General features: G+C 42.4%; 1 protein-coding gene across 1 annotated transcript in view; it reads left to right on the top strand.

Annotated features, from left to right (window-relative positions):
• The window catches only part of FH (fumarate hydratase), a 40063-nt gene that overhangs the window by 1122 nt on the left and 11731 nt on the right, over window positions 1-27210 (top strand). Inside the window, exons 2-5 of the mRNA XM_077486197.1 lie at window positions 15548-15682; window positions 20372-20482; window positions 21023-21199; window positions 26512-26694. Of these exons, the coding sequence (XP_077342323.1) occupies window positions 15548-15682; window positions 20372-20482; window positions 21023-21199; window positions 26512-26694 (606 nt within the window). The remainder of the gene's footprint in view (window positions 1-15547; window positions 15683-20371; window positions 20483-21022; window positions 21200-26511; window positions 26695-27210) is intronic.

Raw genomic sequence — 27210 nt, 5'->3', positions numbered from 1 at the left:
GATAGGACACCGGCTCTGTTTGCAACAGGAATCAAAGTGAAAAAATTTAGCTGGATAGCCGCACTCCAAAGTATTCAACTTTATTGCAAAAATATGATTAAAATCATAGCATCCAGGCTAATGTACAGACTAACTGCATGGCTGCTATGCAGTTGGTCTTTACATTAGCCTGGATGCTATGATTTTAATCATGTTTTTGCAATAAAGTTGAATACTTTGGAGTGCGGCTATCCAATTTTTTTCACTACGTTGTACCCAAATTAAGTTTTTATCATTTTGGTCCCACAAATAGAGCTTCTTTTGGTGGTATTAAATAACCTCTGCCGTTTTTAGTTTTTGTCAAAGGAATAAAAAAAGACAGAAAATTAAAAAAATATATATATTTCTTTGTTTTTGTTATAAAATTTTGTAAATTAAGTATGTTTTCTCCTTCAGTGATGGACACTGATGGGCAGCACTGAAAGACTGCACTGATGGGTACTTATGGGTGGCACTGATAGATGCCACTGATGACTGACACTGATAGGCATCACTGGTGGCACTGGCAGGCATTTTACTTTGGCACTGATTGGCATTTCCCTGGTGGTCTAGGGTGGACATTCCTGGTGGTCCTGGCGGAATCCTGGTGGTCCTGGGCGGGCATCCGAGAGGTGGCTGCACTGTTAAACAATCAGCAGAGACCCCCCACCCGTCAGGAGAGCAGCCGATCGGCTCTCTTCTACTCACGTCTGTCAAACGCGAGTGAGGAAAAGCTGTTCAACGTCTCTTCCTGTTTACATCATGATCAGCCGTGATTGGACAGAGACTCTTTACCTAGATCGTAGTTGCGGTGTGTCAGACTGACGCTGCAACAATGATCACCACGATGTGCGCCCCCCAGGGGCGTGCATCGGCTTTATATCCTGAAAGACGTCATATGAGGTCCGGTCAGGTTACCGCAACCACTTTGAGATGAATTAGGGGGGGGGGTTGCTTAGCATCATGTTAGACCCTTATTAATCCGGGTAGTGGTGGAGGGAAGGGGGGTAGTAAAAACAAATGGTTGATCAGGGCTTTACAAATTTGCTTTAAATCTGGGAACCAACTAGAAATGTTAGGAGTTTTTTTTGTTTGTTTTTGTTTTTTTACACCAATAAAGCTTATTGGTTTGCACATGTAACATGTTCCCGCAGGTAAACATATCCTTTAACCCTATCACTGCCAGAGGCATTTTTTGCACTCGTTTAAAAAAAAATAATAATAATTAGGACTGAAGATTACATAAAGCCCTTCAAACATATATTTTCTGAGAGCAGACACCCTAGAGCAGGGGTCTCCAAACTCCGGCCCTTTGCTTGCCTTTATCCGGTCCTTGGGGACATTTTCCTTCCACTGATACCAATGATAGGGCATTATTTCTCCCATTGACATCAGCGATGGGACACTATTAATCCCATTAACCCCAACAATAGGGGACTATTGCTCCAAACTGACACCAATGATGAGGCTTTATTTCTCAAACTGACACCAACAATGGCACACTATTAATCCCACTGACACCAATGATGGTGCACTATTCCTTCCTCTAACATCAATGATGAGGCACTACTAATCCCACTGACACCAATGATGGGGCAGTAGTAGTGGGATTAGTTGTACCCCATCATTGATGTCAGAGAAAGGGATAGCGCACCATCTTTGGTGTCAGTGGGATTAATAGTGGCCCATTGTTGATGTCAGTTTGAGGAATAGAGCCCCATCATTGGTGTCAATGGGAGGAATAGTCCCCTATCATTGGGGTTAGTGGGATTAATAGTGCCCCATCGCTGGTGTCAATGGGAGAAATAATGCCCCATCATTGCTATCAGAGGGAGGGATAGTGTTTTGTATCAGTGGAAGGAACAGTTCCCCAAGAACCAGATAAAGGCAGGCAAAGGGCCGCAGTTTGCAGACCCCTGCTCTAGGGTGTCACTGACACCAATGATGGGGCACTGTTCCTCAAACTAACACCAACAATGGGGTACCATTAATCTCACTGACACCAGTGATGGGGTACTATTCCTTCCACTGAGACCAGCAATAGGGCGCTATTTCACCTCCTAATATCAAAGATGCATTTTTTACTCCCACTGGTGCCAGGATACCTTTTACTCCTAAAGACCACAGTTCGACCCTCTTAAAGTCTTGAGAACATTAAAATGGCCCTTTTTGTTTAGAAAGTTTGGAGACCCCTGCCCTAGAGTATAAAATAGTGGTAGTTCCAATTTTTTATGTTCACACAATATTATCGCAATTATCACAAAACACTTTATAGTTAATTTTATGGGGCACAGATAAACTACCCTATTTTTTAGTAAGATATAAAAGCGAAGGTGGCACCAAGTAAATAGATACCCTTCATGTCAAACCTAAAATTTGCATATACCTGTAAAATGTTGGGAAACGCCAGTACCCTATATTTTCCATAGGCAACGCTTTAAAACCACTTATATTCATCAATCCAGTTTAGTGTTACAAAGGAGGTCTGGTGCAGCAATTATATTAATCCGGCATGCGCAGCGATATGTAATATGTATCCCAATCCATGTTTTCAGGCATCGGTGCCCCGATGTGTGTTTACATTTGTAGAATGTAGAAATTTAGGGGTGGGAGGGCTTACATTTTTTCGTAGGGGGATTTTATGTGCTTGGGTATAACTTCATATTATTATTTTTTTTTTTTTAGAATTCAATTTTTTGTTTTATTTTTTACCTAACTTTTATTTTTTTCATCACCTAGGGGAGAGAGAAAAACCCTATGTCATGATTTTTTTGGGTGACAGGTTCTCTAATGAGACACCCAGGGTCTAAAAGATTCTGCATGTCTCCCCTGTGCTCCATTAAATGTGATGCAATGCACATTGCACTGCATTCGATTCTTTCCTGGCCTTGATGGCTGAGGAAACTGTCAAGGGGGACCTGGAAGTGACATCATACATGTCACTTCCAGGTCAGCAACAAGTAGGGGAGGAGAACAGACATGTGCCCGCTCCCCTCTACCTGGCAGCACCTGCTGTACCAGTTCTAGGCCCGCAGATGAGCAAGTGGAGCCTGAAACTCCTAGCGGGGGGGGGGGGGGGGGCATTAGAGTGACAGCATGCAATTTCACCTTGTTGAGCCCTGGGTTGATCCACGTTTTTGCCTCCCTCTTGACCACCTCTGTTAAGCTGCAAAGGCAGAAAGACAAGGTTAAATACTTGCTGCGATCGGGATGCTTTGCTTCATGGTGTGGCAATAATTATACCCACAGTACCACCTGCTGAATTCACTCACCCACCCCAACACCGTAATTTGCAGCAGGGGTTAACACAACTAGGGTGCTGTCACACTTTCATTAAGAGTGCTTGACTATGCCTGTTTTTTTCCCCTAGGTTCTCCATTCATAGAAGTTGTATTACAGTTTCTATGAATGAAACCGGATCAATGAATAGAGGACTGGTGGATGATTGATAGGTCCACCTCCACTAGTCATAGATTACATTTAACTTATAGAAACTGTAGTATGGCTTCTATGAATACAGCAGTTAGGTGGAAGACGGGCATAGCCGAGCTCTCTTAATGAGAACCTATGACGGCACCCTAGTTGTATTAACCCTCACCGCACAAGAAGATTAAGGGGGGGGGGAGTGGTATAGAATGGAGAATGATTTCCAAAAATGGAGGAATCAGCATAAGGGGCTCATCCTACTAACTGTATGTTATGCCCCTTGTGCTGTTTTTTTTTTTTTGTTTTTTTTTTTTTCATTTTAGCTACACTTAGGCATTAAAAAGGCTTCTTTTTAGTGTGGTTTTGGTTAAGGTGAATTTTCACTTTAATTGTAAGTATTTATCAAAAGTAGTGTTTAGCCTTAAACGGCTCTTTTTTAGAACCGGTTCACGTTGGGGCGACATGGCCGCCTGACAAGTAGTGTTCCGTTCTGTACAATGGAACTGTTCTAATGGGAGCGACTCAAGTCTCTCCGACTTAGAAAAAGGTTCCTGTACCACTTTGGTGGCGACTTGAGACGACTTGCGTTGACTTCTATATAGAAGTCATTTTGCAAGTTGCAGCTGCTTTCGTGTGCAGGTCGCCTGAGGCAGTCGCACTGCAAGTCGTGCTGACTCAGTGTGAACCGGCTCTTAGCCTTATATGACCTCAGTTTATTTACTTACAGATACATTTCTTCTCCAATAGTTTAAAAATGTATTGCTCTAAATCTAGCCAGTTGCTTTATTATCCATTTGTGTATTTTTATTTCTTTTGACATAACTCTAGTGTACTTTGTATATGCACATGAAAATAATCTGATCTCTCAATTTTTACAAAGCTTTAACTCCAGCCAAAGACTATTTTTTTTTTTTTTTTTTTTTTTGGCCATGCAACCATCATGTTTACATTTTATTAAGCTCATCTGAAAATTATTTTTTTCTTTTTGAAAAGAAATTTAATTTTCCTGGTGTGTTACCTAATGATGGAGCCTATGATCTTAAAATGGTTGTCAATCTCAGACATGAAATATGAATAAAGCATATCCTTCTATAGTGTGTGCTTGTCTCAATTAAGAGTACTAAATGTCATTTCTGTCTCCTGCTTCATTCCTCTGCTATCAGCATGAATCACTTCTGACAAATTTTCCTTGCACCAAGAGAAAAATGATGACAGGGGAGGGAGCTCCAGCTGATTGACAGCCTCAGCTCTGTTCCTGTGTGTTGTGTGAAGAGGGGGTGTGTCCTTTCCTTCCAATCAGCTCTCAGTGCTCTCCTTACTGAGCTCCGCAGAATGTAACTTCAGCTTTTCGCCCATAATTTTTATTTTTTGTGATCACTTAGACAAGTTTATAAATTCTGGCTTTTGAATGGTCAGGTAGTATATTTATTAGAAAGCTTACATTTGCAGGAGGACATTATGGGCAGAATAAACAAAGTAAAGTGATGTGGGAAAACCAGTGAATATGGAGTACAACACATTAGCAGTTTCTCGTCTGTCTGTCTGCTCCTGACACCCTAGTTTCTATTTCAGAGTGAAATCTCTGCACATAATTAACAAGCAGATTCCAGTAGTTTTCAGTATAGAAAACTGACGCTGGTCCGTGCCAGATTGGACCCGGTGTTCAGGATGTGAACTGGCAGACAGCTTACATTCTATGTTTGTCCATGCAGGGAACATGCTACACAGACAGAGCCTGCGTATAGGCAGGGCAAACTCCTGTCCTCGCCTATATGCCCAACTGTTAATCTCTGCAGATGCAGCCTTCCTATTTGCTCTTGGGTGAGCAGAGGAGGGTAGAGCAAGCAGCTCCATCATTCCTGCTCTCTGTGTTGTCTGGCACAGGCACAGCATAGAAAATGGAGGAGATCACTCCCAATTAACAAACCAGCTTGTACCTGTAAATGAGCAGGCCCTGCTCTGTTTTGTCACTCTTTGTAAACTCATGTAAGTTTCATGCAATATTACTTTAAGCCAAGGGTGCCCAACTAGTGGCCTGGGGGCCACATGTGGCCTGCAGAGCCCTCTGATGTGGTCTGTGACCTCTTGCTCTCAGGTGGTGGGCTGGCAAGTCCAGATCGTGGGGTTACGACCAACCATCCCAGAGCATTAGTATTGCGAATGAAGCTGGTGGTAGAGGAAAAAAGCAGCTCCGGAGCAGAGCCGCATAAGCCATTGCTTCCTGTATAGCGCCGCCTGCTGTCACAGGTGGAGTGATACCAAATGCACTCTGCCTAGGACAGCAAGAGCCAGCAATACCTGAATGGAAGACGGTTATTAAGCCCAGGTTCACACTGAGCTGTGGGAATGAAGCCGTGCGAGTTCAGCTGAACTTGCACAATTTCACTCCCGCATGTCAGTCCCGCAGTACAGAAACTACTTTTTGAAATCGATGCAGTGCCGCAGATGTGGCCTTGCACAGATTAGGATGGTGCCATTGTTGGCAATTGCCACTGATTTGACATGTCAAAATGCTCCAGTGTGAGCCAGGGCTATAGGTACATTTATTACTAACAACACATTGTGTATATATGGGGATATATGTTCTGCAGTGGTTACTGGGCTGCTTTCAAACTGATTCGCAAGTGCAGCACATTGCGCCTGTGGGTTACCTGCACTGAGCCATATACTTCTGCAATTACTTGTGGATTTGGTGTGCTTTCAGAAAGTGCATCACACCTGCAGGATATAATAGAAGTCTATGGCAAAGTGCAGCAAACCTGCAGGAAAGCCACATGTGCATTGTGGTGTGGGTAAACCGCAGCGAATCAGTGTGTGAAAGTAGCCTTAAGCCTGAATCACACCTATACATTTTTAGTGCATTTTGCTGATTTGCACTACAGTCCATTTAACATGGTTTGTAAATCTGGAAAAAGCAATAAAAATGCATAGGTGTGAATCGGGCCTCAGGCCCCTTTCACACAGTCGGACCGACCCAATTGCACCCTCCATTCACCTCTATGGAGCTGCAGATTTAAACAGTGTCCATTTACACCTGCCAACCTCCAATACAATCCGCAAAAAAAGAAATAAAAAAAACAGAAAGGGATCAGTCCCCTTCCGTCTGGGCAGATTGGAGGGCCCATAGAGTAGAGTGGGCTGTGTCCGCTCTGCATATGCGGAGTGGACACGGACCTGTCATCCACCCCCTCCGCTCATTGTGGCCTGTGACTGGTTACCAAGTCGCTTAAGTGGCCCTCGCTCTTCAAAAGGTTGGGCACCCCTGCTTTAAGCCCTAGTTCACATTGGTGTGATTTGACACGTCAAATTGAATGCTAAAGCGACAGCAATTGCCGTCAGTGGCACCATCCTGCATTTGCGGCGCCGCACCGATTTTCCAAAAGTAGTTTCTGTACTACTTTTGGCGATTTTTGGGATTCAATTTCCATTGACATCTGCGCAGAAACCGGCACAGATGTCTCTGAAATCGTAATGGAAATAAAGAGTGACATGCGGGAATGAAATCTGAACTCGCACAATTTAATTCCCGCACTCAGTGTGAGCCTAGGCTAAATGATTTTCATCTACCCCCGCAAGTAAACATTTGCAATCCAACAATATCTGCACTTTGCCCGGACAAACAGTAACAGCAGACTAACATGAACAGCATATGAAGGAAGGCACTAAGTATATTGGAGGATTCCTGAAATTCTCGTATAATTGCCTATATTTTTTTTTTTTTTTTTAAATAACAAATGTATTATACTTGCCTGTTCTGTGTTTTACACAGTGGCCAAAATCCTCCTCTCTGGGGTCCTCTGCCAGCTCTCTGGGCATCTCCTCTTCTCTGTTGCCACCATAGATAACCGCTACCTATGGTGGCACAAATCGATCCAGAGTTGCGCTGTGTATTTGACACACACAGTGTGGCTCTGCCTCGCCCCACCACTCCCTCACCACTGGGTTTGATAGACAGCAGCAGAAGTCAATGGCTCCCACTGCTGTCACTAAGTCCAGTGAGGTGAGAGCAGTGCCACTGGATCAAGGTCGGGATAAGGTAAGTATTTAAGGGGGAAAGCTGCACATAAAATGTTTTGACCCTAATGCAGAGAATGCGTTGAGGTTAATTAAACCTGAATCTGTTAAAACCACTTCAGGCCTAGTGGGTTAGAAAACTTTCAGGTTAACTTTCAACCTGGCAATGCAGTCCGACTTCAGGGACGATTTGACAGACATCTGTGCGGGTTCCTGCACAGATGTCTATACAAATCGTCCCTCGAAGTCACCAAAAGTACTACAGGAACTACTTTTGGGAATCAGTGCAGCGTCGCACTGATTTGGACGGTGCCATTTCCGGCAATAGCGTCTGATTTTGCTTCAATGTGAACCTAGGCTAAGATTGTAAGCGCTCATAAGAAGGGCTCTCCCACTTCTCTTGCCTTGAATTATATTGTGCCTGTATCATCTACCCTTATATTGCAAAGCACTGCACAAACTATGTGTGCTATATAAATCCTGTATAATAATAATTGTCTGGCCTCTTACTTATAATTTGGCTATTCGCATCTGCTTCCATTCCTCTTGTGATCCCATCTAACACTACTTATGTGTAAAGTCTATTTTCAGCTATTTTTGATCCTTCTCCTATATCACAGCTCTCTGGGATTTCCCGGATTGCATTTGTAAAAAAAAAAAAACCTCAGTAAAAATCAACTTCATATGTTTGCTCTGTAGCCAGTTCGCTTCTCTACTTTCCCAATTGGCAGGATTTTTTTTTTTTCCCTCGCATTGGCTGACCGAAAGTTTTGAGAGTGGACAACATGCATGAGGGTATCCCTAGGTTTATATGAATGAGACTGGGATAACCACTGTTTGTTGATAACAGAAGTAAATAGCATAGCCCCTGTCTTGATGAAAGTACCTGCGGGGGGGAAAGGACTGAAATACTAGGACTGTAGATTAAAGCCTCGTACATACGATCTGATTTTCCGATGGGAATTGTGTGATGACAGGCTGTTGGCGGAAAATCCGACTGTTTGTATGCTCCATTGGACAATTGTCGTATTTTCCGCAGACAAATGTTGGATGGCAGGCTTTAAAATTTTCCGCAGGCAAATGTCTGTTGTCGGACATTTGTTTGTTGTCGGAGCGTGTACACAAGTCCGTCAACAAAAGTCCAAAGTACAAACATATATTCTCGGAAGCAAGGACGAGCTGGAAGCGGTCGGTCTTGTAAACTAGCGTTTGTAATGGAGAATTAACATTTGTGATGTGGCAAATTATGAAATCTCAAAAAAAGTTTTTTAGCAAGTTACCACAACACCATTATCCCGTAGTTTCTAAGATCAAATATACAACTATGTATCCCCGAGGGCTTTCACACTGGCACTGACAGGATGCTAAAAAAAGTCCTGCTAGCAGCATCTTTGGAGCGGTGAAGGAACGGTGTATACACCACTCATGCCCATTGAAATCAATGGGGCAGCATGGCTATACCGCTGGCACAGACTCTTTCGCGGCTGCTTTTTAACACTTTCTTGGCCGCTAGCAGGGGGTAAAATCACACCGCTTAGCGGCCGAATAGCGCTGCAAAATTGACGGCAACGCTAAAAATAGCGGCGCTTTACCGTCGACGCACTCGCCACCCCAATGTGAAAGGGGCCTTATTGTGGGGGAAATACAAATGGCAACTCACGTTGTGACAGTTAAAATCAGGCTCATTACATGGTAAGGGCTTCCGGTGGACAGTCTCACAGCAACAGGGAATCTTAGACCAGGATAGAAACACTGGGTGGATAAATGGATATACCTGCAGCACCAAGAGAACACACCAGTGGCGCCAAACTAAGAACAGCAATAAATGTACTGAGAAACAAGTAACTCATGTAAGAAGAAGAAAGGGCACTCTTTGTATGTAATCCATGAGCGGTGGGCTCATGCAGCTGGCATGAGAAGCCGCTTCGTAAAACTTGCAGCCTGGAAAGATGTCAGGCAAGTGCAAACCCATAAGATGGCGGAGGGCTTCTGTGGGATGCAGAGCCAACCGGAAAGCGATATCATCAGCATGTCGGGGCAGAGCTGTGCATTTCTAGGCCGTCCAAGCCTCTTGAGATGCATAGCTCCGCCCCCTGACATGCAGCATTGGTTGCCAAGTTCTGGCATTCTCTTTTAGGCCTCATGCACACTGGATGTTTTTACAGCAGCTGTTTTTGGCATCAAACGTTTTTTTTTTTTTCTACAGTCAATAAACTTCCTACCATGTACACATAGGCTGTTATCGGCAGCTTTTGGCTGAAGCGTTTTTTGGCTTTAAAAAAAACCCCAAAACTAGTGGGTTCTGAAAAATAAATAAAAATTCCCCCCTAAAAAAATGCTATTGCAAAAATGTTGAAGTACTCCCTGCAAAGCTACTGGCGTTTTTTATAACGTTATTTTAACATCCAGTGTACATGAGGCCTAAGGCCTCATGTAGACTGCTGCTGGTAAACAGATGTTTAGGAGCAGTTGGGCGTTTTTTTTTTCAACTGCTCCTGAACTCTCCTCTATATTATCTTATTAGTACATGTACACGGGGCCATTTAAAATGGGTTCAGAAGCTGAGTTTAAAAGGCATTTCAAACGCTAAACGCGGTAACTCGCATTAAGCCTTGTTTCGTTTACAGGCGTTTTTGGCTATTTTGGAAAAAAAACAAAAAAAAATGTAAATAATATATATATTTACTTTTTTTTTTTTTTTTTTTTTATGATTCTATAAAAATAGCATGTAAAAGCGGCAAAACAGACGTTTTTAAATGTGGGTTACTATCTGTCAAGTTAAATCGTTCAGGAGAGGTTGTAAAAATGTCCCGTGTACATGAAGCCAAAGGTCAAACGGACCTGGAAGAAAGACATGGGGTATCATTGATGACCGCTTCCTAAAAATGCTTTTTGCTAAAGCAGACTGAAAGTTTTAATAATAATTATTAATAATAAACAGGATTTATATAGTGCTAACAGTTTGCGCAGCGCTTTTACAATATACAAAGGGAGACAGTACATTCACAATACTATAAAATACTTGTTTTGGGCCTATGTTAATTGCTCAAGGTTGAGCCCCATACTACTTTCCAATGGGCTGTGGTAGCTAATTTGCAGTATAGAGCCACGTGCTTTATGGCACTCCATCCTGAATAATGCACGTGGCTGATATGTGCCATGGTCCAATGGGCAGCTATACACAGCTAGTATATGTAAAATTGGCTATGTACATGGTATGAGAGAGGTATAAAGTGATAGAGCCGTGTTTACCAGTTTAAACAGTTTTGCATAATACTCTGATGCAACTGAATAGTTTTAAATAAATTACACATGTGGAGTTAATTATTAATCCTTTTTTTTTTCGTTTGCTCTGCAGCACCTGGCAGTCATCTGCTTGTAGCCCCTTTGATGCTTTATCCAGCTGTGGGGTTTTACAATGAGGAATGAGAATTTGATTATGTCTTCTTGGGCTGTTAGGGAGCATCCCATATACTGTAGGTGCCAGTATATTGGAATTGTCCCCTGTAAAATGAGCAGTCTCCTCCTGTAACATTTTGCCAGTCTCTGGTCATTTCTTGTAACATACAAGCAATCTCTTAGAACACTGGAAAGGGATCAGTATAAGTCCTATAGGCAGAAAGAGGGCAATATTATCACTCTTTCACACAGGCAGACTGTGTAAGAAGCTTGTTATATCTGAACTACCAATCAACTGGACTTGTTCTTATAAAGAACATTATTAAAAAATAAATAAATACAAAAACAAACATGGCATACTTACCTGCTCTGTGTAATGGTTTTGCAAAGCATCCCATATTCTCCTCTTCTTGGGTCCCTCGCCGGCGCTACTGGCCCCTCCCTCCACTTATTAGCATTTTTCCTTCATACCTTTTTTGCCTCCAGAGATTCCGCCCCTCCCACGCCGCACCAAGGGTGGTTGGTAAGTGGACTCCTTCTTCCCCTTTAGCTCAGAGAGAGCTTGACTGTGTCCCACCTTGGTGGCGGCAGCCGCTTGTGGGATTCCCTGCGTGTCCGGCGCTACAGGCCGCCGCCATCTTTTTGGTGGCAGGGTAGAGACTTGGCCAACCGGAAGTGAGGTATCCGAAAAGGGGTGGCACCATGGAGCAGACAGGCAGAGTCAATTCCTGCTGGAAATTGCGCAGGGGGAGAGGTGAGGAACGGATCTGGTGCCTACATTCTGGTTCCGGTCCAACGCAGCGGCGCTGATGGACTCTGGAACCCGCGGTCAAGCACGGCACCACAATGGATTCTGTGACAGTGGCAGAGGCACCAGCAAAGCCCAGATAAGAGGGTATGGGGGTTCTGCCCTGTATACTCTGGTGCCTGCCTCTTTCCATTCCCCCCCCAACCCCGTTGGCTGTTGTAGTACTTGTGCACTAGGGATGAGCTCAGACGTGTTCGCATGGGCCACATGCTGAGCCCGCCAGGAAGTCGGCGCAGCACTGCGTTAATCACAGGCAGTGAGCCATTGCCCGATCTCTGCAGCCGCACATCGGGGCAATGTCTCACTACCTGTGATCAGCGCTGCACTGACATCCTGGCGGGCTCTACACGTAGACCATGCGAACACACCTAAGCTCATCCCTATTGTGCACCTGTGGTGAGCCCCTTAGGAGGCAAGTTTGACTCGCTGGGTTTATTTGTGCTCTTTTTGTCGTTTTTTTTGGCAGGCTAAGAGCTCTGATCCAACGATCAAAAAGAAATGTCCCTCATCTAAAATGAAGTTACTCGAGGGTTGGAAGAAGACTTTGTGTCAAATTTGCATTGACTCCTTAGTTAGGATGAAGCTTCTTTTGCATGCAACGATTTGATCGCCTCAGTTAAGAAAGAGCTAGATGCTACCATCCAATCTTTTCGCTCTTCTCTTACAACACCTGAGTCAACCTTTTACCTCAGGATCCTCTCAGGGCTCACAATTAATCCCAATGGTGGAGGTTGAAGCTGGTCCTCCTACCCAAGGGGAGCATTCCCCCCTCTCGCTCCTTCAAGATACAAACTGTCCTTAGAACAAGTAGACAGTTTGTTAAAAGCAGTTTATGCAACATTGGGTTTAGGTGAAGAGAAGAAAGAATTATCGCTGCATGACTGAATGTAAACAGGGCTTAGCGAAATAAAAAGTCGCACTTTCCCCATGCATTCAGTAATCTCTGAAGCCATCAAAAAGGAATGGACGGATCCAGAGAAAAAAACTTTTTTTCCCAAGAGTGCTTAAAAGACGATTCCTGTTGAATGAAGACTCAGGGGGGCTTTGAAACAAAGTTCCTACATTTTTTTAGGAGCGCTTGTATACAGCGCATCTTGGGAGCGCTGTATACATTGATCCCAAATCGCCCCTGCCAATTGCAACGAACGGGCAGCGCATCCGAAGCACCTGAAAATCGATTTGGAAGCGCCACGACACAGCGTTTTTAACCCATTCTTTGGCTGCTAGTGGGGGTTAAAAGCGCCACGCTAGTGGCCGAAAAAGCGTCGCTTACACAGTCGTAAATCGCTGCAAAAATGAGCAGCGCTTTACCACTAACACACGGGGGGGGGGGTTAGGGGGGGGCCCAGTGTGAAAGGGGTCTTACACTAATGTCTCTAGCCCTGGGAAAAAAAGTATACATACCTTTTGTACAGGCGATCCGACCCCATCTTCAGCAGCGGAAGCTGTGAGCCGCGGCTTCGCTGTGGAGGTGGGTGCAGTGGACACATCTGTCAACGGAAGCCCCATAATAACTCTGTGGATGACGTCACTTCCTATTCATTTCACAGCCGTTGTCGGACATGTACTCAGCAGACCTTCCACTGCTGGAGATTGGGTCGGATCGCCTACAGAAAAGGTATGTATACTTATTGTTTTTTCTTTACAGGGCTAGAAAGGTTAGTGTTAGATTGTTGGTGGCTAAGGATGAGCTCCGGCGTGTTCGCACACTCCACGTCCAGAGCCCGCCAGGCGGTGAGGCATTTCCCGATCTCTGCAGCCATGCATCGGGACAATGTCTCACTGCCTGTGATTAGCGCAGTGCTGACTTCCTGGCGAGCTCCGCATGTGGCGTGTTGAATACACCGGAGCTCATCCTTATTGGTGGCTATAGATGCAGGAATTTTAGTTTTTGAATGGACTTCCAGTTCACAAACTGACCTCATTATCGCACACCCTGTACCTGCTTTCCCCTTTCAGGTGATCGCCCCCACCCACCTATGCAGGTGCATGCTTTTCCAATACAGTCAGCGATAATCGTTCTCACTAAATGCACAGCCATCTATTATTTTATTTTTTTTCTACCTTTCCTTCATCTTGCATAGATCGTATATTTGGCAGAGTGCAGGAGCTGAGCAACCATATAACAGCATATGTAGAGCAGAGCTGTAGTATTGAAAACAGGAGAAGTGTGTCCCTGGAAGTCTGTAAAACTCAGCATGCAGTACACTATACAGTCTGTACAATCTCCTTTAGATCTACCCTCAACTGTTTAGTGCAAGGTTCGGCCTGATTGGTTACAGAGTGATTGGCTAAATGGGGTGTCTTCCTACTATACATGTAATTTTGGCAAATCTAAAGGAGATTGTACAATCAGAATGTATACACCTAAATGGAGCTAGGTGCACTTCCAGGCATTGATTGTTAATGGCACCCTAAACGCAGAAACAAACACACATTTTGCCATGTGAAAAAACAAGCAGCAAACTGCAGCACGCCAAAATGTCCCATGAGCTACTTTGCCATGTGTAGTGCAGCCCATTGAAATCAATGGGTTGCCCTATGCCTGTTGCGGGAAAAATTATGCGCTCCCACTATGCTAGGTGTGAATGGGACCTGAAAGTGAAATTGGTGTATCTACACAAGAATAATGCTGCTGCGTTCACATCTGTGCGTTTCCGGTTTGCACGTTTCACTTATTGCATTGCTGCTAAATGTTAATGGGACCACAAGCGTGGGTCAAAAAGCACAGTAAAAAATGTACCATACTCTGATCCAAAGAATGTTCTGCAGCTTCTTTAGGGTGATTGTCACGTATAGGACAGCCCATTCAAATGAATAGGCTTCCCTGTGCATGACATGAAAAAACGCATGCGGGAATGAGGAGATGTGAACGGGGACTGACAGCTGAGTGTCTCTGTCCACTCCGTTATCCTATATACTTGTTTAAAGCTGGCCATATACTATGCAATCTAATCATACAATCTCTGTTCAATTTCATTTAGATTTACCAAAACTATGGAATATGAGGACCCACCTGACCAAACTGTTCAATTTGTATCAAATCAGGCAGGCCCTTGTACTACATCTCTGATGGTAGATCCAAATGAGATTGTACAGAAAGTGGGTGGAAGGTGGTATAGTAATGAGGGAGGTGTGGTCCAAAGTGGTGAAAGCGCCTTATTCTGTGATGCAGCAAGGCAGTGCATGATGAGATTCAAAGCTTTCTGGATATCATGTGATCTACATAAAGTGATGGAAGCAAAAAGCATGTTTTAAAAACTGAAATAGATACAATTTTAAAGAGGGAGTAAACCCTGATGGGTTTTACTTCCTCTTTTTATTTTCCCCTGCAAAAGTAAAGGCATAATGGGCTAGTATGTATCACATACTAGCCCATTATGTGCCACTTACCTGCAGTTGAAGCCCACGCTGTCCCCACTGGTGGCCGCATCCATCTTTGCCCCTCTTCCTTAAGGGGCCGCGGACTCCCGGCTCTGAATGTCTGGAGTCGCGGGCCGTTTTTTAAACGGCTCATGTGCCGATGATATCGTTGGCTCACTACAAGGTAAATAACTCCTAAAAGGTGCACATTTAGGAGATCTTTACAGTACCTATAGGTAAGCCTATATAATAAGGCTTACCCATAGGTACAACTTCCGCGTTGGGCCTATACAACCACTTTAAAGCTGCTATAGATGAGGTAAGTGAGAGATGAACACATTGGGATGGCTGGGGCAGAACTTACATTAGAAAAGGCTTCTATTCATTATTAAAAAGTGAAATTCTCCAAAAAGTTAATCTCTCTTGGATTAAGATTTTATATCTGTACACATGTGCTTTATTTTAAAGGGTTTTTCCTAATCTTTTTTGTGATATATGAAATACTGTTTGTAATTTCAGGCTAGTTCCGAATCCTATCGAATTGAATCTGACACATTTGGTGAGCTCAAAGTCCCAAATGACAAGTATTATGGGGCCCAAACTGTTCGATCGACAATGAATTTTAAAATTGGAGGTGTGACTGAACGGATGCCGGTAAGTGCCTAGATCCTAAGTTATCCCATTTTGAGTGATACAACTACACATATGTATTTGTTTGCAAAAATGTAATTTTACAGTTGAAATGCCTATTTAACAAGGGTAATGAATTCAAATTCACAAAGGTGTGATCAATAAAAAGGTCTTCCAGAAGAGGTCTGACTCTCATATTTGTTCTGTGACACTGATCCTTCACATCACAACCCGCCTTTAACATCAGTGTCCTTGTTCCCCTTTCACAACGTGGCCCCCCCTTTACATAATAGAGCCCCCCCTTTACTTCATAGTGGCCTATCTTTACGTCACAGTCCCCCTTTGCATCACAATGCTCCCCTTTTATATTACAGAACAAAAGAGGGGTCCCAAATATAGTGGACTTTTAGGGCACAAATTTTAACAAAAGGATTTAAATGGCGTATATATGTATTTATGAAACATTTATTAGGATGAAATAGAAAAATTGTAAGACATAAATTAATAAAAACATGAAGTGTATAGGTATCTGTTAATACTAGTACAATATGTAGTTTTACCATATAGTTATACGGTTTCGATATACACGGTACATTAAACATCTGTAAGTTTAATGTATCTATACTTTGTGATATTGTATATCATCATATATTGTGATTTTTCTTTTGATTTACTGCCTTATCTCTCAATAATAGGGCTTCTCCTTGTTTTCACCCTTGAAGGAGGACACTGTAGACTCTGAAACGAGTCGGTGTCTATATAATTTTCTATCAAAAAATAGGAACACACGATATGTCTCCTCTCCCGTGACAGAACAGGGATTGGTGTGTTTTATATACACAAATCCCCGTGCTGGCTCTCGTACATGAGATAGCATGTGGCTGGTGGCGCGCATCGGGGCCTCCACCGTGCAGCGCACGTGCGCCCTCTGGTGGCTCTTAAAGGGAACCCCATATATGTATGGGATTTTGTGCAGCGGTGCCATTGTGCCACAGTAAATGTGTGTGAGCCAGTCAGGAACTGGTTAATGCAGCCAGCTTTACCAGATAGCTTCACCATTTCCAGCACTACCCTTTTCTGCACAGTTAATAAAGACGGGTCATTAAAACAACCCAAAGCATGCTTTGTTTATTTATTTTATCCCCAAACAGAAGTACAGGGGCCTTACATATTATTATGTCTTCCTACTGTTCTGCTTTGGGAATAGCAATTCCAGCCAATCTGTAAATCTAATACATGCATAGAAGTTTGCAATCTGTTATATCACATCTGAACCAACTGACTCTTTTTTTTTTTTTTTTCTCAAATCCAAGGTGTGCTCTGATTCTACAGTGTGGAATTTATGATCTAAGGCTTCGTTTACATGTGATGTTGAGTGCGACTTTTGCATTCTCTGGCTCTCAAGTCGCATCAAATTAATGTGCAGGAACCTTTTCAAAGTTGCTGCAACTTTAGGTTGCATAGATGTGAACGAGTTTGATTAAAATCTTTGGGCTGCAAATTGTCATGCGACTTTGTGTCCAAAGCCGCATGACAGGTCGCACAAGTGTGAAAAAAGCCTTAAACGAGAAGTATGGTTTTTGCTTTTTTTTTTTTTTTTTTTTTTTTTTTTGAGATTCATACTTACCTTGAGGTTAGCAGAGAGTGGACTTCAGACCGCTCTCCGCTGAAACCGGATCACATGAGTGCAAAACTAATTACACTCCTGTGACCCAGAGGAGAAGTACAGCCAAACAAGCTCGGCTTGGACTTCTTTAAATACTTAGGCCTGTTTTCTAGAGTTTTTGTTTAATATGATTAGTAAATAAACAAAAACTCTTGTTCTATATAAAATGAATGTTCTATATTACTATCTGCTCATCAACTTATTGGAGACAGGCATGGCAGGTGTTGATACATCTGCCGTGCCTGTCTCCAATAACTTGATTAGCAGATAGTAGTATTATATAACATGAATTGCAGCCTTTTTTAAAGCGGTAGTAAATTTTTTATTTTTTTTTTCATACCTGCAAGGGAAAAGGCATAATGAGCTAGTATGCACCACATACTAGCTCATTATGAAATACTTACCTTAGAACGAGGCCCCAATTTCTCAGACGATCCACGCCGAGGGAGCTGACATGTTCCCTCGGCGTGTCTTCTGGATATCGCGGCTCCGGCGCTGTGAGTGGCCGGAGCGGCAATATCGTCACTCCCGCGCATGCTCGTGCAAAATTTCTTTCCGGCCGAGAAACCCCTGTGCGCATGCGCCGCTGCAATTAGTGGCTCATTGCCAGGGGAATATCTTCTAAACCATACAGGCTTAGGATGGGTGTGTGTGTGTGTGTGTGTGTGTGTGTGTGTGTATATTTATATATATATATATATATATATATATATATATATATATATATTATATTTATAATATTTCTATCCTACAGGTAAGCCTTATTATAGGCTTACCTGTAAGTAAAAGTGAAAAAAAGACTATACAACCGCTTTAAAAGGGGGGGGGGGACTTTTTTTATTTTTCGGCTTGAATGTTTTTAATAATTATATCCTTTAATAAGTTACATCCTGAGTTTACCAAATATGGGTACCGGAATCAGTCATGCTGTCGTATAGATTTCATCCTAATGGACTTTGTCGGAAATGTCTAGGCCTGTGTGGAAGCTATTGGCATGGACGTCTGCATTACATGAGGAGATGTGGAGCAGAATATTGTGTATTTATAGCTATGAGCTAATCCACATCTCATTCTATCTGATGCAGTGCTGTATCTTTTTCTTTTTTTTAAGATTTCTACTTTGACATAAGCCTTGTAGTCTCTTCGTATAACAGCCTTGATTTTTTTTTTTTTACTGTTTTGTGTGAATGGGGCAAATGGATTATGAAGGAAATATTAGTAAATAAGAGTAATAGGAAAATTTAATAAAGACGGTAATAGATAATAATTAAGATCCTATATGGATATACAACGAAGGAATAAAATGAAATGTATGTTGGTAAATGGATAATTGTAATTATTTTTTATTTTTTTTTAAATCCAAATAAAAAGAAAAATGATAGCAAAAAATAAGCTGGCAGCTTTTGAGTCTCACCAAAGGCCATTCTGTGCTCCCCAAGCGATTGTATTGGTTTTCAGTTTCAAGTTGTTATGTATAATGTTCTAAATACATCTCTTTGGCTCCGTTCACACAGGGGGCGATGCGAGGCGACACGACTTGCCGCGCCGCGACCTCAGCGGCGACTTGCAAATGACTTCTGTATAGAAGTCAATGCAAGTCGCCCCGAGGTCGCCCAAAAGTAGTACAGGAACCTTTTTTCTAAGTTGGAGCGACTCGAGTCGCTCCTCTTAGAACGGTTCCGTAGTACAGAACGGGGGCGACTTGTCAGGTCGCGGCACGGCAAGTCGTGTCGCCCCCCTGTGTGAACCGGCCCTTAGTGTGTTCCATGTGATAATATTTAAATATACTCCTGAGTCTTTTGATTGATCAGTCTAGCCACCAGTAGGTTGGCTTTAGAGGTGGTGGGCATAGTTTTTGTAGGAAGAATGGTACTTAAAACTGAACCCCAGGCACACTGCTTAATAGTCGCACTGAATATAAATCTACTTAGTGTGCTACAGATGCCTTTGCAAACCCAGATATTATATTGTAAAGTAGTGGTGACAACATCACGGTACTGTACATAGCCTGTGTGGCGAGCAGGGTTGTGGGAGATGCTAATATATAAATTCTATATTATAATCACACACATGTGCACAAAAATCAATATATATGAGTGCAGCGCACCAAGATTCAGGCCGGGTTCACACATGTGCGGCCGCGGGTTTGTACCTGGGGTGTTTGTTCACCAGTTCAGATGCGATTCAGGTCCAAGTTTTTTGCCTGAATTCACACCTGAATCAGACCCAAACACGCACGAGACCCTTTTTTTAATCTGGACTGCGGCCACCCCGGACATGTGTGACCTGGCTTCATCGCGAGCCCGGTCACACTTGCAGTCATGCAAATTGGATGCAGAGAAACCTGCATTCATTTTGCATATTTGTGAACCCAGCCTCAGGGAGAGATGCCCTTGACAAATCTATTTAGGCAATATTTACTAATCCCGGAGTTCGGCTTTAATCTGCTAGTATTTTTAATGTAACCTCTGTCCTTGCACGTTTAAACATATGAATTGGCCATATTTGTGGAAAGGTCACATTAAAATTTTTTTAAATGAACAGATCATTTCTTCTAAATATAAATTATTTTTTGAAGAGCGAACGTTTTGTGTTGTCACGTTAAAAATATTAAATGTAAATTTGTATATTAGGAAAACCACCATCTAAATAAATAAAGGTATTTTTATAGCTACAGTTTTTTTGCTTTCTTGTTGATTATTTTTGGGGGAGCTTGGACCCACATCTACTGCTTTTTATACCATACTTTTATATACCTCAGTCTAACCTATGTCTGGCCTCATATCTATCCTTCTAATAATCTTATTGCCCTACTATTATCTGTGCCTATCAGATTCCATTGGTAGTTCGCAATATGATGAACATTACTTGTTATGCACAGATTGGGCTATCTGTCCAATCTTCTTGTTTGGTTTATCCTCTGTTCTTGTATTGAAAAATTTTATAAATAATGCAAAAAATGTAAAATAATTGCGTTACAAACTAGTAGATTCATTTTAGCTGGGGTGCTGTGTAAGTGTTAAAACATCATTTTTTTTTTTTTTAAGATACCTGTCATAAGAGCATTTGGAATCTTGAAAAAGGCCGCAGCTGAAGTAAATAAGGATTACGGTCTTGATCCTAAAATCGCAGATTACATTTCCAAAGCTGCTGATGAGGTAAAAACCATAAGCTGTCCGTCTGACAAAAAGTTGTCCGTTTTCACTTGTCTGCACAGTGTAGGACTGTTACCATTTTTAACATACAATTTACCAAACCAAAGTGACTGTCATCACAGATTTATAAATTCATAAATATTAATTTCACGTTTTATTGTCAAGTGCAAATGTGTTGTGCCAGATTTCTAACCCAATATATTTATTTATTAGTAATTGGTTTCATTAATGGAACTGTCTCAGGCATTAGGTCTTGGTTTACAGAGATCAGCAAAAATCGGGGAAAGTTGGGAGCTATGTGTCCATATGATCATTGTATTACTAAATTAAGTCTCCCAAGAAAACTGGAAGTGTATGTTTGTTTTTTATTTTATTTTTTCGCCATAACGTAAAGTTTTTTTCTTTAACCCTTCTTCAACCTTAAAACCTTTTTAAATTGTCAATGTAACATATCGTAAGTTCCTATGTTATGGACAATTTAGGCAAGATATTTTTCGGATAATGTACTCATTCGAGATGGCTTCTTTTTCTCTTTCAATAAAGGTTTCTAGTGGTAAATTAGACGATCATTTTCCATTAGCTGTGTGGCAGACTGGCTCTGGAACACAAACCAACATGAATGTCAATGAAGTCATCAGTAACCGTGCCATTGAGATGATGGGTGGAAAACTGGGAAGCAAAGATCCAGTGCACCCCAACGATCATGTTAACAAAAGCCAGGTATGTCACATTAAAGTATTCTTGTTACTGTTTCCAATAAACTCTGCAATCTCATAGGTGCTATATGTGAACACTTTCACAAGTCACTACATTTTAGTTATTGTGTTTTGCCTGTATATAAGCCATTGGTCTTGCCCTGCTAACTCCTGTGGTCTAAAATGTCAAAATACACGGGGAGGAAAGGAGACGTTTTGCATATAATATGCTGTAGTATCCGGTTATATGTTGATTGCTTGTTCTGTATTAAAGTTGACCTAAAAAGTGAATATTTGCTGCAATAGCAGTTCACCTCCCGACTAGAGATGAGCTCAGGCGTGTTCGCATGGTCCACGCGCTGAGCCCGCCAGGAAGTCGGCGCAGCGCTGCACTAATCACAGGCAGTGAGGCATTGCTTGATCTCTGCAGCCGCACATTGGGGCAATGTCTCACTGCCTGTGATTAGCGCAGCGCTGCGCCGACTTCCTGGCGGGCTCAGCACATGGAGCATACGAACACGCCCGAGCTCATCCCTACTCCTGACCTGTTTCTCTGCTTACAGCTCTGTATATGCAGTGTGAGATTAAGGTACTGCTGCTCCTGTCTGGCTGCTAGTCTCCTGAGTTTTTGTGGGTGTAGCTCACTGTTCTCCTTGCTGGAGAGACAACTGTCCTCATACCAAAGAACATGTAGTGCACGGGTCTCCCTACTTCTGCTTTATTACTCCTGTGGATTTGTAATTTATTTACCTTTTTCTGCTACTACTTGATCACACACACACACTTATACAATTTTTTTTTTTATTTCCCCAGTTTGATAAGACTGTTAAAATAGAATTAAAGGTAATAACTAAAAACAAATGTGAGCAGGCAGACTCATCTCTTTGTTGCTGGTGTAGATTTGGCCAGGAGACACACTGGGCACCTTTGCTGCTATTGTACTGGGGGGTGTCCAATGTGCCCCTGTGCTTTTAAGGAGGACTGGGATACCAGGCCCACCTGGATCTTATCTATCCATTAGAATGTGTGTGCTCCCACTGTGGAGATGCACATAAACTCAGTGTTAGGACTGCAAGCAAAGAGGCCTTGCAGCTTACGCATGCATTTGCAAATGTGTGCTAACTAAACCCCTGTTTTTTAACAGACTGACTGGTTAATTTGGTTTGTAAGCAGACTGGTTGGTGAGTTGAGCTGGGAATTTCCTCTGGTTTTGTCATTCAGACTCTTGAATGCAGAAGGTACATGGTGTGTCTCTTCTCTGCAATAAAACAAACTTGCCTACCTGTAAGCCAAGAGATGAGCTTATTCCCTCTGGTCCTCGGAGATGGGGTGCCGGCATGTATATTCACTTATCCTCCATAGATGAATGCATTGTCTGTTAAGAAGCTGCATTCCCAGTCCGACCGCAGTGTGGATGTGGATAAAAAATGGCCCCAGACAGTTCAACTCTATGACTACCCATGGTGGGTGGGGCAAAATGCATCAGAGGGGCGTGGCCTGTGAGGGTGATCTGTCTGAGGTTGTTTCATATCCACATTCACACTGCGGTCAGGCTTAGAGTGCGGCTACTTAACAAACTTACCTGCCTGTTTGCAATCTTCTGTGCATGGACAGCTTATTGTACAATCTCTGCACAGTGCCTTGGTGCTGGACTGATTTAACTCTTGCATCGGCTTTACATCTTCCCATGCTGGCCAGTCAAAATAGCCAAAGATTTGGTACCTGGAAGAAGCCAGTGAGTTGTTGTCATCTAACAAAAACAAAGAAACAACACATGATCTATTAAGGCAATTTGGTTTGTTGCAGGCTGGCTGGTAAGTTGAGCTGTGAATGTGCTCCTTGCTGTTAAGGCCAGTTATAGGTTGGGGCAGTTGCTATTTGTATGTACCATTGGCTGTTTGGTGCGGGGGCACACTGGACACCTTCGCTGTCATTGTGCTATTTGCTGGGTGTCCAGTGCACCCCTTTTTGAACAGTGGGCTCCTTCCAGGCTCACCTGCCCATATATATATATATATATATATATATATATATATATATACACAGTGGTGTGAAAAAGTGTTTGCCCCCTTCCTCATTTCCTGTTCCTTTGCATGTTTGTCACACTTAAGTGTTTCGGAACATCAAACCAATTTAAACAATAGTCAAGGACAACACAAGTAAACACAAAATGCAATTTGTAAATGAAGGTGTTTATTATTAAAGGTGAAAAAAAATCCAAACCATCATGGCCCTGTGTGAAAAAGTGATTGCCCCCTAAACCTAATAACTGGTTGGGCCACCCTTAGCAGCAACAACTGCAACCAAGCGTTTGCGATAACGTGCAATGAGGCTTTTACAGCGTCCTGGAGGAATTTTGGCCCACTCATCTTTGCAGAATTGTCCTAATTCAGTTACATTAGAGGGTTTTCGAGCATGAACGGCCTTTTTAAGGTCATACCACAACATCTCAATAGGATTCAGGTCAGGACTTTGGCTAGGCCACTCCAAAGTCTTCATTTTGTTTTTCTTCAGCCATTCGGTGGTGGACTTGCTGGTGTGTTTAGGATCATTGTCCTGCTGCAGAACCCAAGTTCGTTTCAGCTTGAGTACACGAACAGATGGTCGGACATTCTCCTTCAGGATCTCTTGGTAGACAGCAGAATTCATAGTTCCTTTGATCATGGCAAGTCTTCCAGGTCCTGAAGCAGCAAAACAGCCCCAGACCATCAAACTACCACCACCATATTTTACTGTTGGTATAATGTTCTTTTTATGAAATGCAGTGTTCCACCAGATATACTTGGACACACACCTTCCAAAGAGTTCCACTTTTGTCTCATCGGTCCACAGAATGTTGTCCCAAAAGTCTTGGGGATCATCAAGATGTGTTGTGGAGAAATTGAGACGAGCTTTGATGTTCTTTTTGCTCAGCAGTGGTTTTCTCCTTGGAACTCTGCCATGCAGGCCATTTTTGCCCAGTCTTTTCCTGATGGTGGAGGCATGAACGCTGACCTTAACTGAGGCAAGTGAGGCCTGCAGTTCCTTGGACGTTGTTGTGGGGTCTTTTGTGACTTCTTGGATGAGTCGTCGCTGCGCTCTTGGGGTAATTTTGGGCTGCCGGCCACTCCTGGGAAGGTTCACCACTATTCCATGTCTTCGCCATTTGTGGATAATGGCTCTCACTGTGGTTCGCTGGATTCCCAAAGCTTTGGAAATGGCTTTATAACCCTTTCCAGACTGATAGATCTCAATTACTTTCTTTCTCAATTGTTCCTGAATTTCTTTGGGTCTCGGCATGATGTGTAGCTTTTAAGGATCTTCTGGTGGACCTTACTGTGTCAAGCAGCTCCTATTTAAGTGATGCCTTGATTGTGAACAGGTGTGGCAATAATCAGGCCTGGATGTGGCTAGAGAAATTGAACTCAGATGTGGACAACCACAGTTATAGTATGTTTTAACAAGGGGGGCAATCACTTTTTCACACAGGGCCATGATGGTTTGGATTTTTTTTCACCTTTAATAATAAACACCTTCATTTACAAATTGCATTTTGTGTTTACTTGTGTTGTCCTTTACTATTGTTTAAATTGGTTTGATGTTCCGAAACACTTAAGTGTGACAAACATGCAAAGGAACAGGAAATGAGGAAGGGGGCAAACACTTTTTCACACCACTGTATATATATATATATATATATATATATATATATATATATATATATATATATATATATATAATTTTATTATTAATTTTTATTAGTGGTATATTCACATGCTTTAGTTACTCAAATTCTGTTTCAATTGAGCCAAAACATGTTTTTGCTGTGTGTGCGACAGGCAGAGGTTCTAACCGTTACCCAGTTTATCCAAGACTAAAAATTTTGGCGGGAGTTAGCTTGTATCTTGAAGTTCTAACTGATTAGGATATATATGAATCACATTGTAAAAGTAGACCCTTATACTACATAATTTGTAAATTTAAAGGAGTTGTAAAGGCAAAAGTGTTTTTTTTTTTTTTTTTTATCTTAATGCATTTTGTGCATTAAGATAAAAAGCCTTCTGTGTGCAGCAACCCCCCTAATACTTACCTGTGCCCCATCTCTATCCAACGATGTCCACAAATGTCTCTGCTGTCCGAGACTCTCCCTGATTGGTTAAAAGTCAGTCAGCCAATCAGGAGAGGTAGGGCGGGGCCGGATCGGAGCTCTGTGTCTGAATGGATGCACGGAGCTGTGACTCAGCTGCGGTGCCCCCATAGCAAGCTGCTTGCTGTTAGGGGCACTCAACAGGGGGGAGGAGCCAGGATCACCAAAGAGGGACCCCGAAAAGAGGAGGATCTGGGCTGCTCTGTGCAAATTCACTGCAACAGAGCAGGTAAGTATAACATGTTTGTTATTTTTATTTAAAAAACAAAAACAAAAAAAACATTACAATCGCCTAAAAAGTAACGTACACTTGGATTGTAACGGTTTATACATTTATACATACACAAGTTTTCTAACAAAGAAGTTGCCATGTTGCTGGTGTTCTGTCGTGGAAAGCTCTCCGTTGAAAAATGCTTTTGATGGGTCTGCACATGCGCAGTACGCAACGTTACTCCAGCTAATATGTTGATCAGCTGAGGTGACGTCAACACTGTGCATGCGCAGATCATTGGTGGCAGTATCTGGCTAAGCGCAGAGAGAGAATGAAATTGTCAGATTTTGCCTCACTGTAGCAGGGCGTGTTTTGGCTGTATTAAACGGCGTGTTTTCTTTCTGTTGCACGGTGGCTTGAGTGAGGTAAACGGTTTTGGCTGTGTCCTAAGGGCGGGTTAAAACGCACACAAATCCCTCCCTTCAACATAACCCGCCCCGCAATAGCAAGGCAGAATCTGACATTCTACCTTGGCGCTTGGCAGATTGTCGGATACTGCCTCCGACGGTCTGCGTATGCGCCATGTTGACGTCATGCCAGCAGATCAACATATCAGCTGGAGTGACGTTGCGTACTGCGCATGCGAAGACCCAATGGAGGCATTTCTAAATCGAGGGCCTTTGTCGATAGAACACCGGCTCCTATGGCAATGGTTTATACATTTTTGAATAAATGTACTGATCTACAGTACAGAAGCAAGCTTAGTGATGTTATACAGATGGTGCTGTTGCTATTGCACAGCAGTGACAAATTATGCATCTGATAAAATAAAATTGGGACTACAAATACCTCATACAGCATATTATTCCGACAAGGTGCTTATCAGAATATGCTCTAACATTGCATAGTTTTTGTCTTCATGTTCTATTGCAAATCATTTTCACTGAGTCAAGTAAATAATTGCCATGACTGCTTTTTTTTTTTTTTCTCTCCTTGCTAGAGTTCAAATGACACCTTTCCTACAGCAATGCATATTGCTGCTGCAAAAGAAGTCCATGACATTCTTTTACCGGGATTGAAAAAGCTCCACGATGCTTTGGAAGCGAAATCAAAGGAATTTACGAAAATTATTAAAATTGGCCGTACACATACACAAGATGCTGTGCCACTTACTCTGGGACAGGTACAGTAATAACAAATACTTTAAATGTATCTAAATCCAAAACCAAGCTTGTAAAAAAATTACAGTTTATCAAACCTTAGATATCCTGATTGGCTGCTTCGTTTTCTTTATTCAGGCTTTTTTTTTTTTTCTTTCACATTAACCTGGTAATTTGCTTATAACACAATCAGTCTTTGAGTGGTTATGCTGACTCCTACAGTGTATCTGTGGAGAGTGCCATAACTGACATCCAGCCTAAACATATCTTCCTTTGTTTGTTTATGTCCTATATGAAAGTCACAAGCAAGACGCATTGCAAAGTCACAAGGCAATGGAGTCATCCCAGCAGTGTGACCGAGATTAATGCAGCAACCACATCTAGATTAGCATGCTGCAATGTATTACTTTTTTGTTGTGAAGTTTTAGTTTTTCACAATTTTCACTAAGTTGTTTATTCACAATTTGTCCCACTGTTTCATGCCATAGGGGTCTGTCCTAGAGGGATTTACCCTCAGGCCTCATGCACACAGGACGTTT

Source organism: Lithobates pipiens, unplaced genomic scaffold (genome assembly GCF_037356315.1).
Source record: "Lithobates pipiens isolate NorthernLeopardFrog02 unplaced genomic scaffold, aLitPip1_a1.2 Scaffold_18, whole genome shotgun sequence".
NCBI classification, from domain to species: domain Eukaryota; kingdom Metazoa; phylum Chordata; class Amphibia; order Anura; family Ranidae; genus Lithobates; species Lithobates pipiens.
The sequence above is the reverse complement of the archived record's forward strand: the minus strand, read 5'-3'. Positions and strand labels throughout refer to the sequence as shown.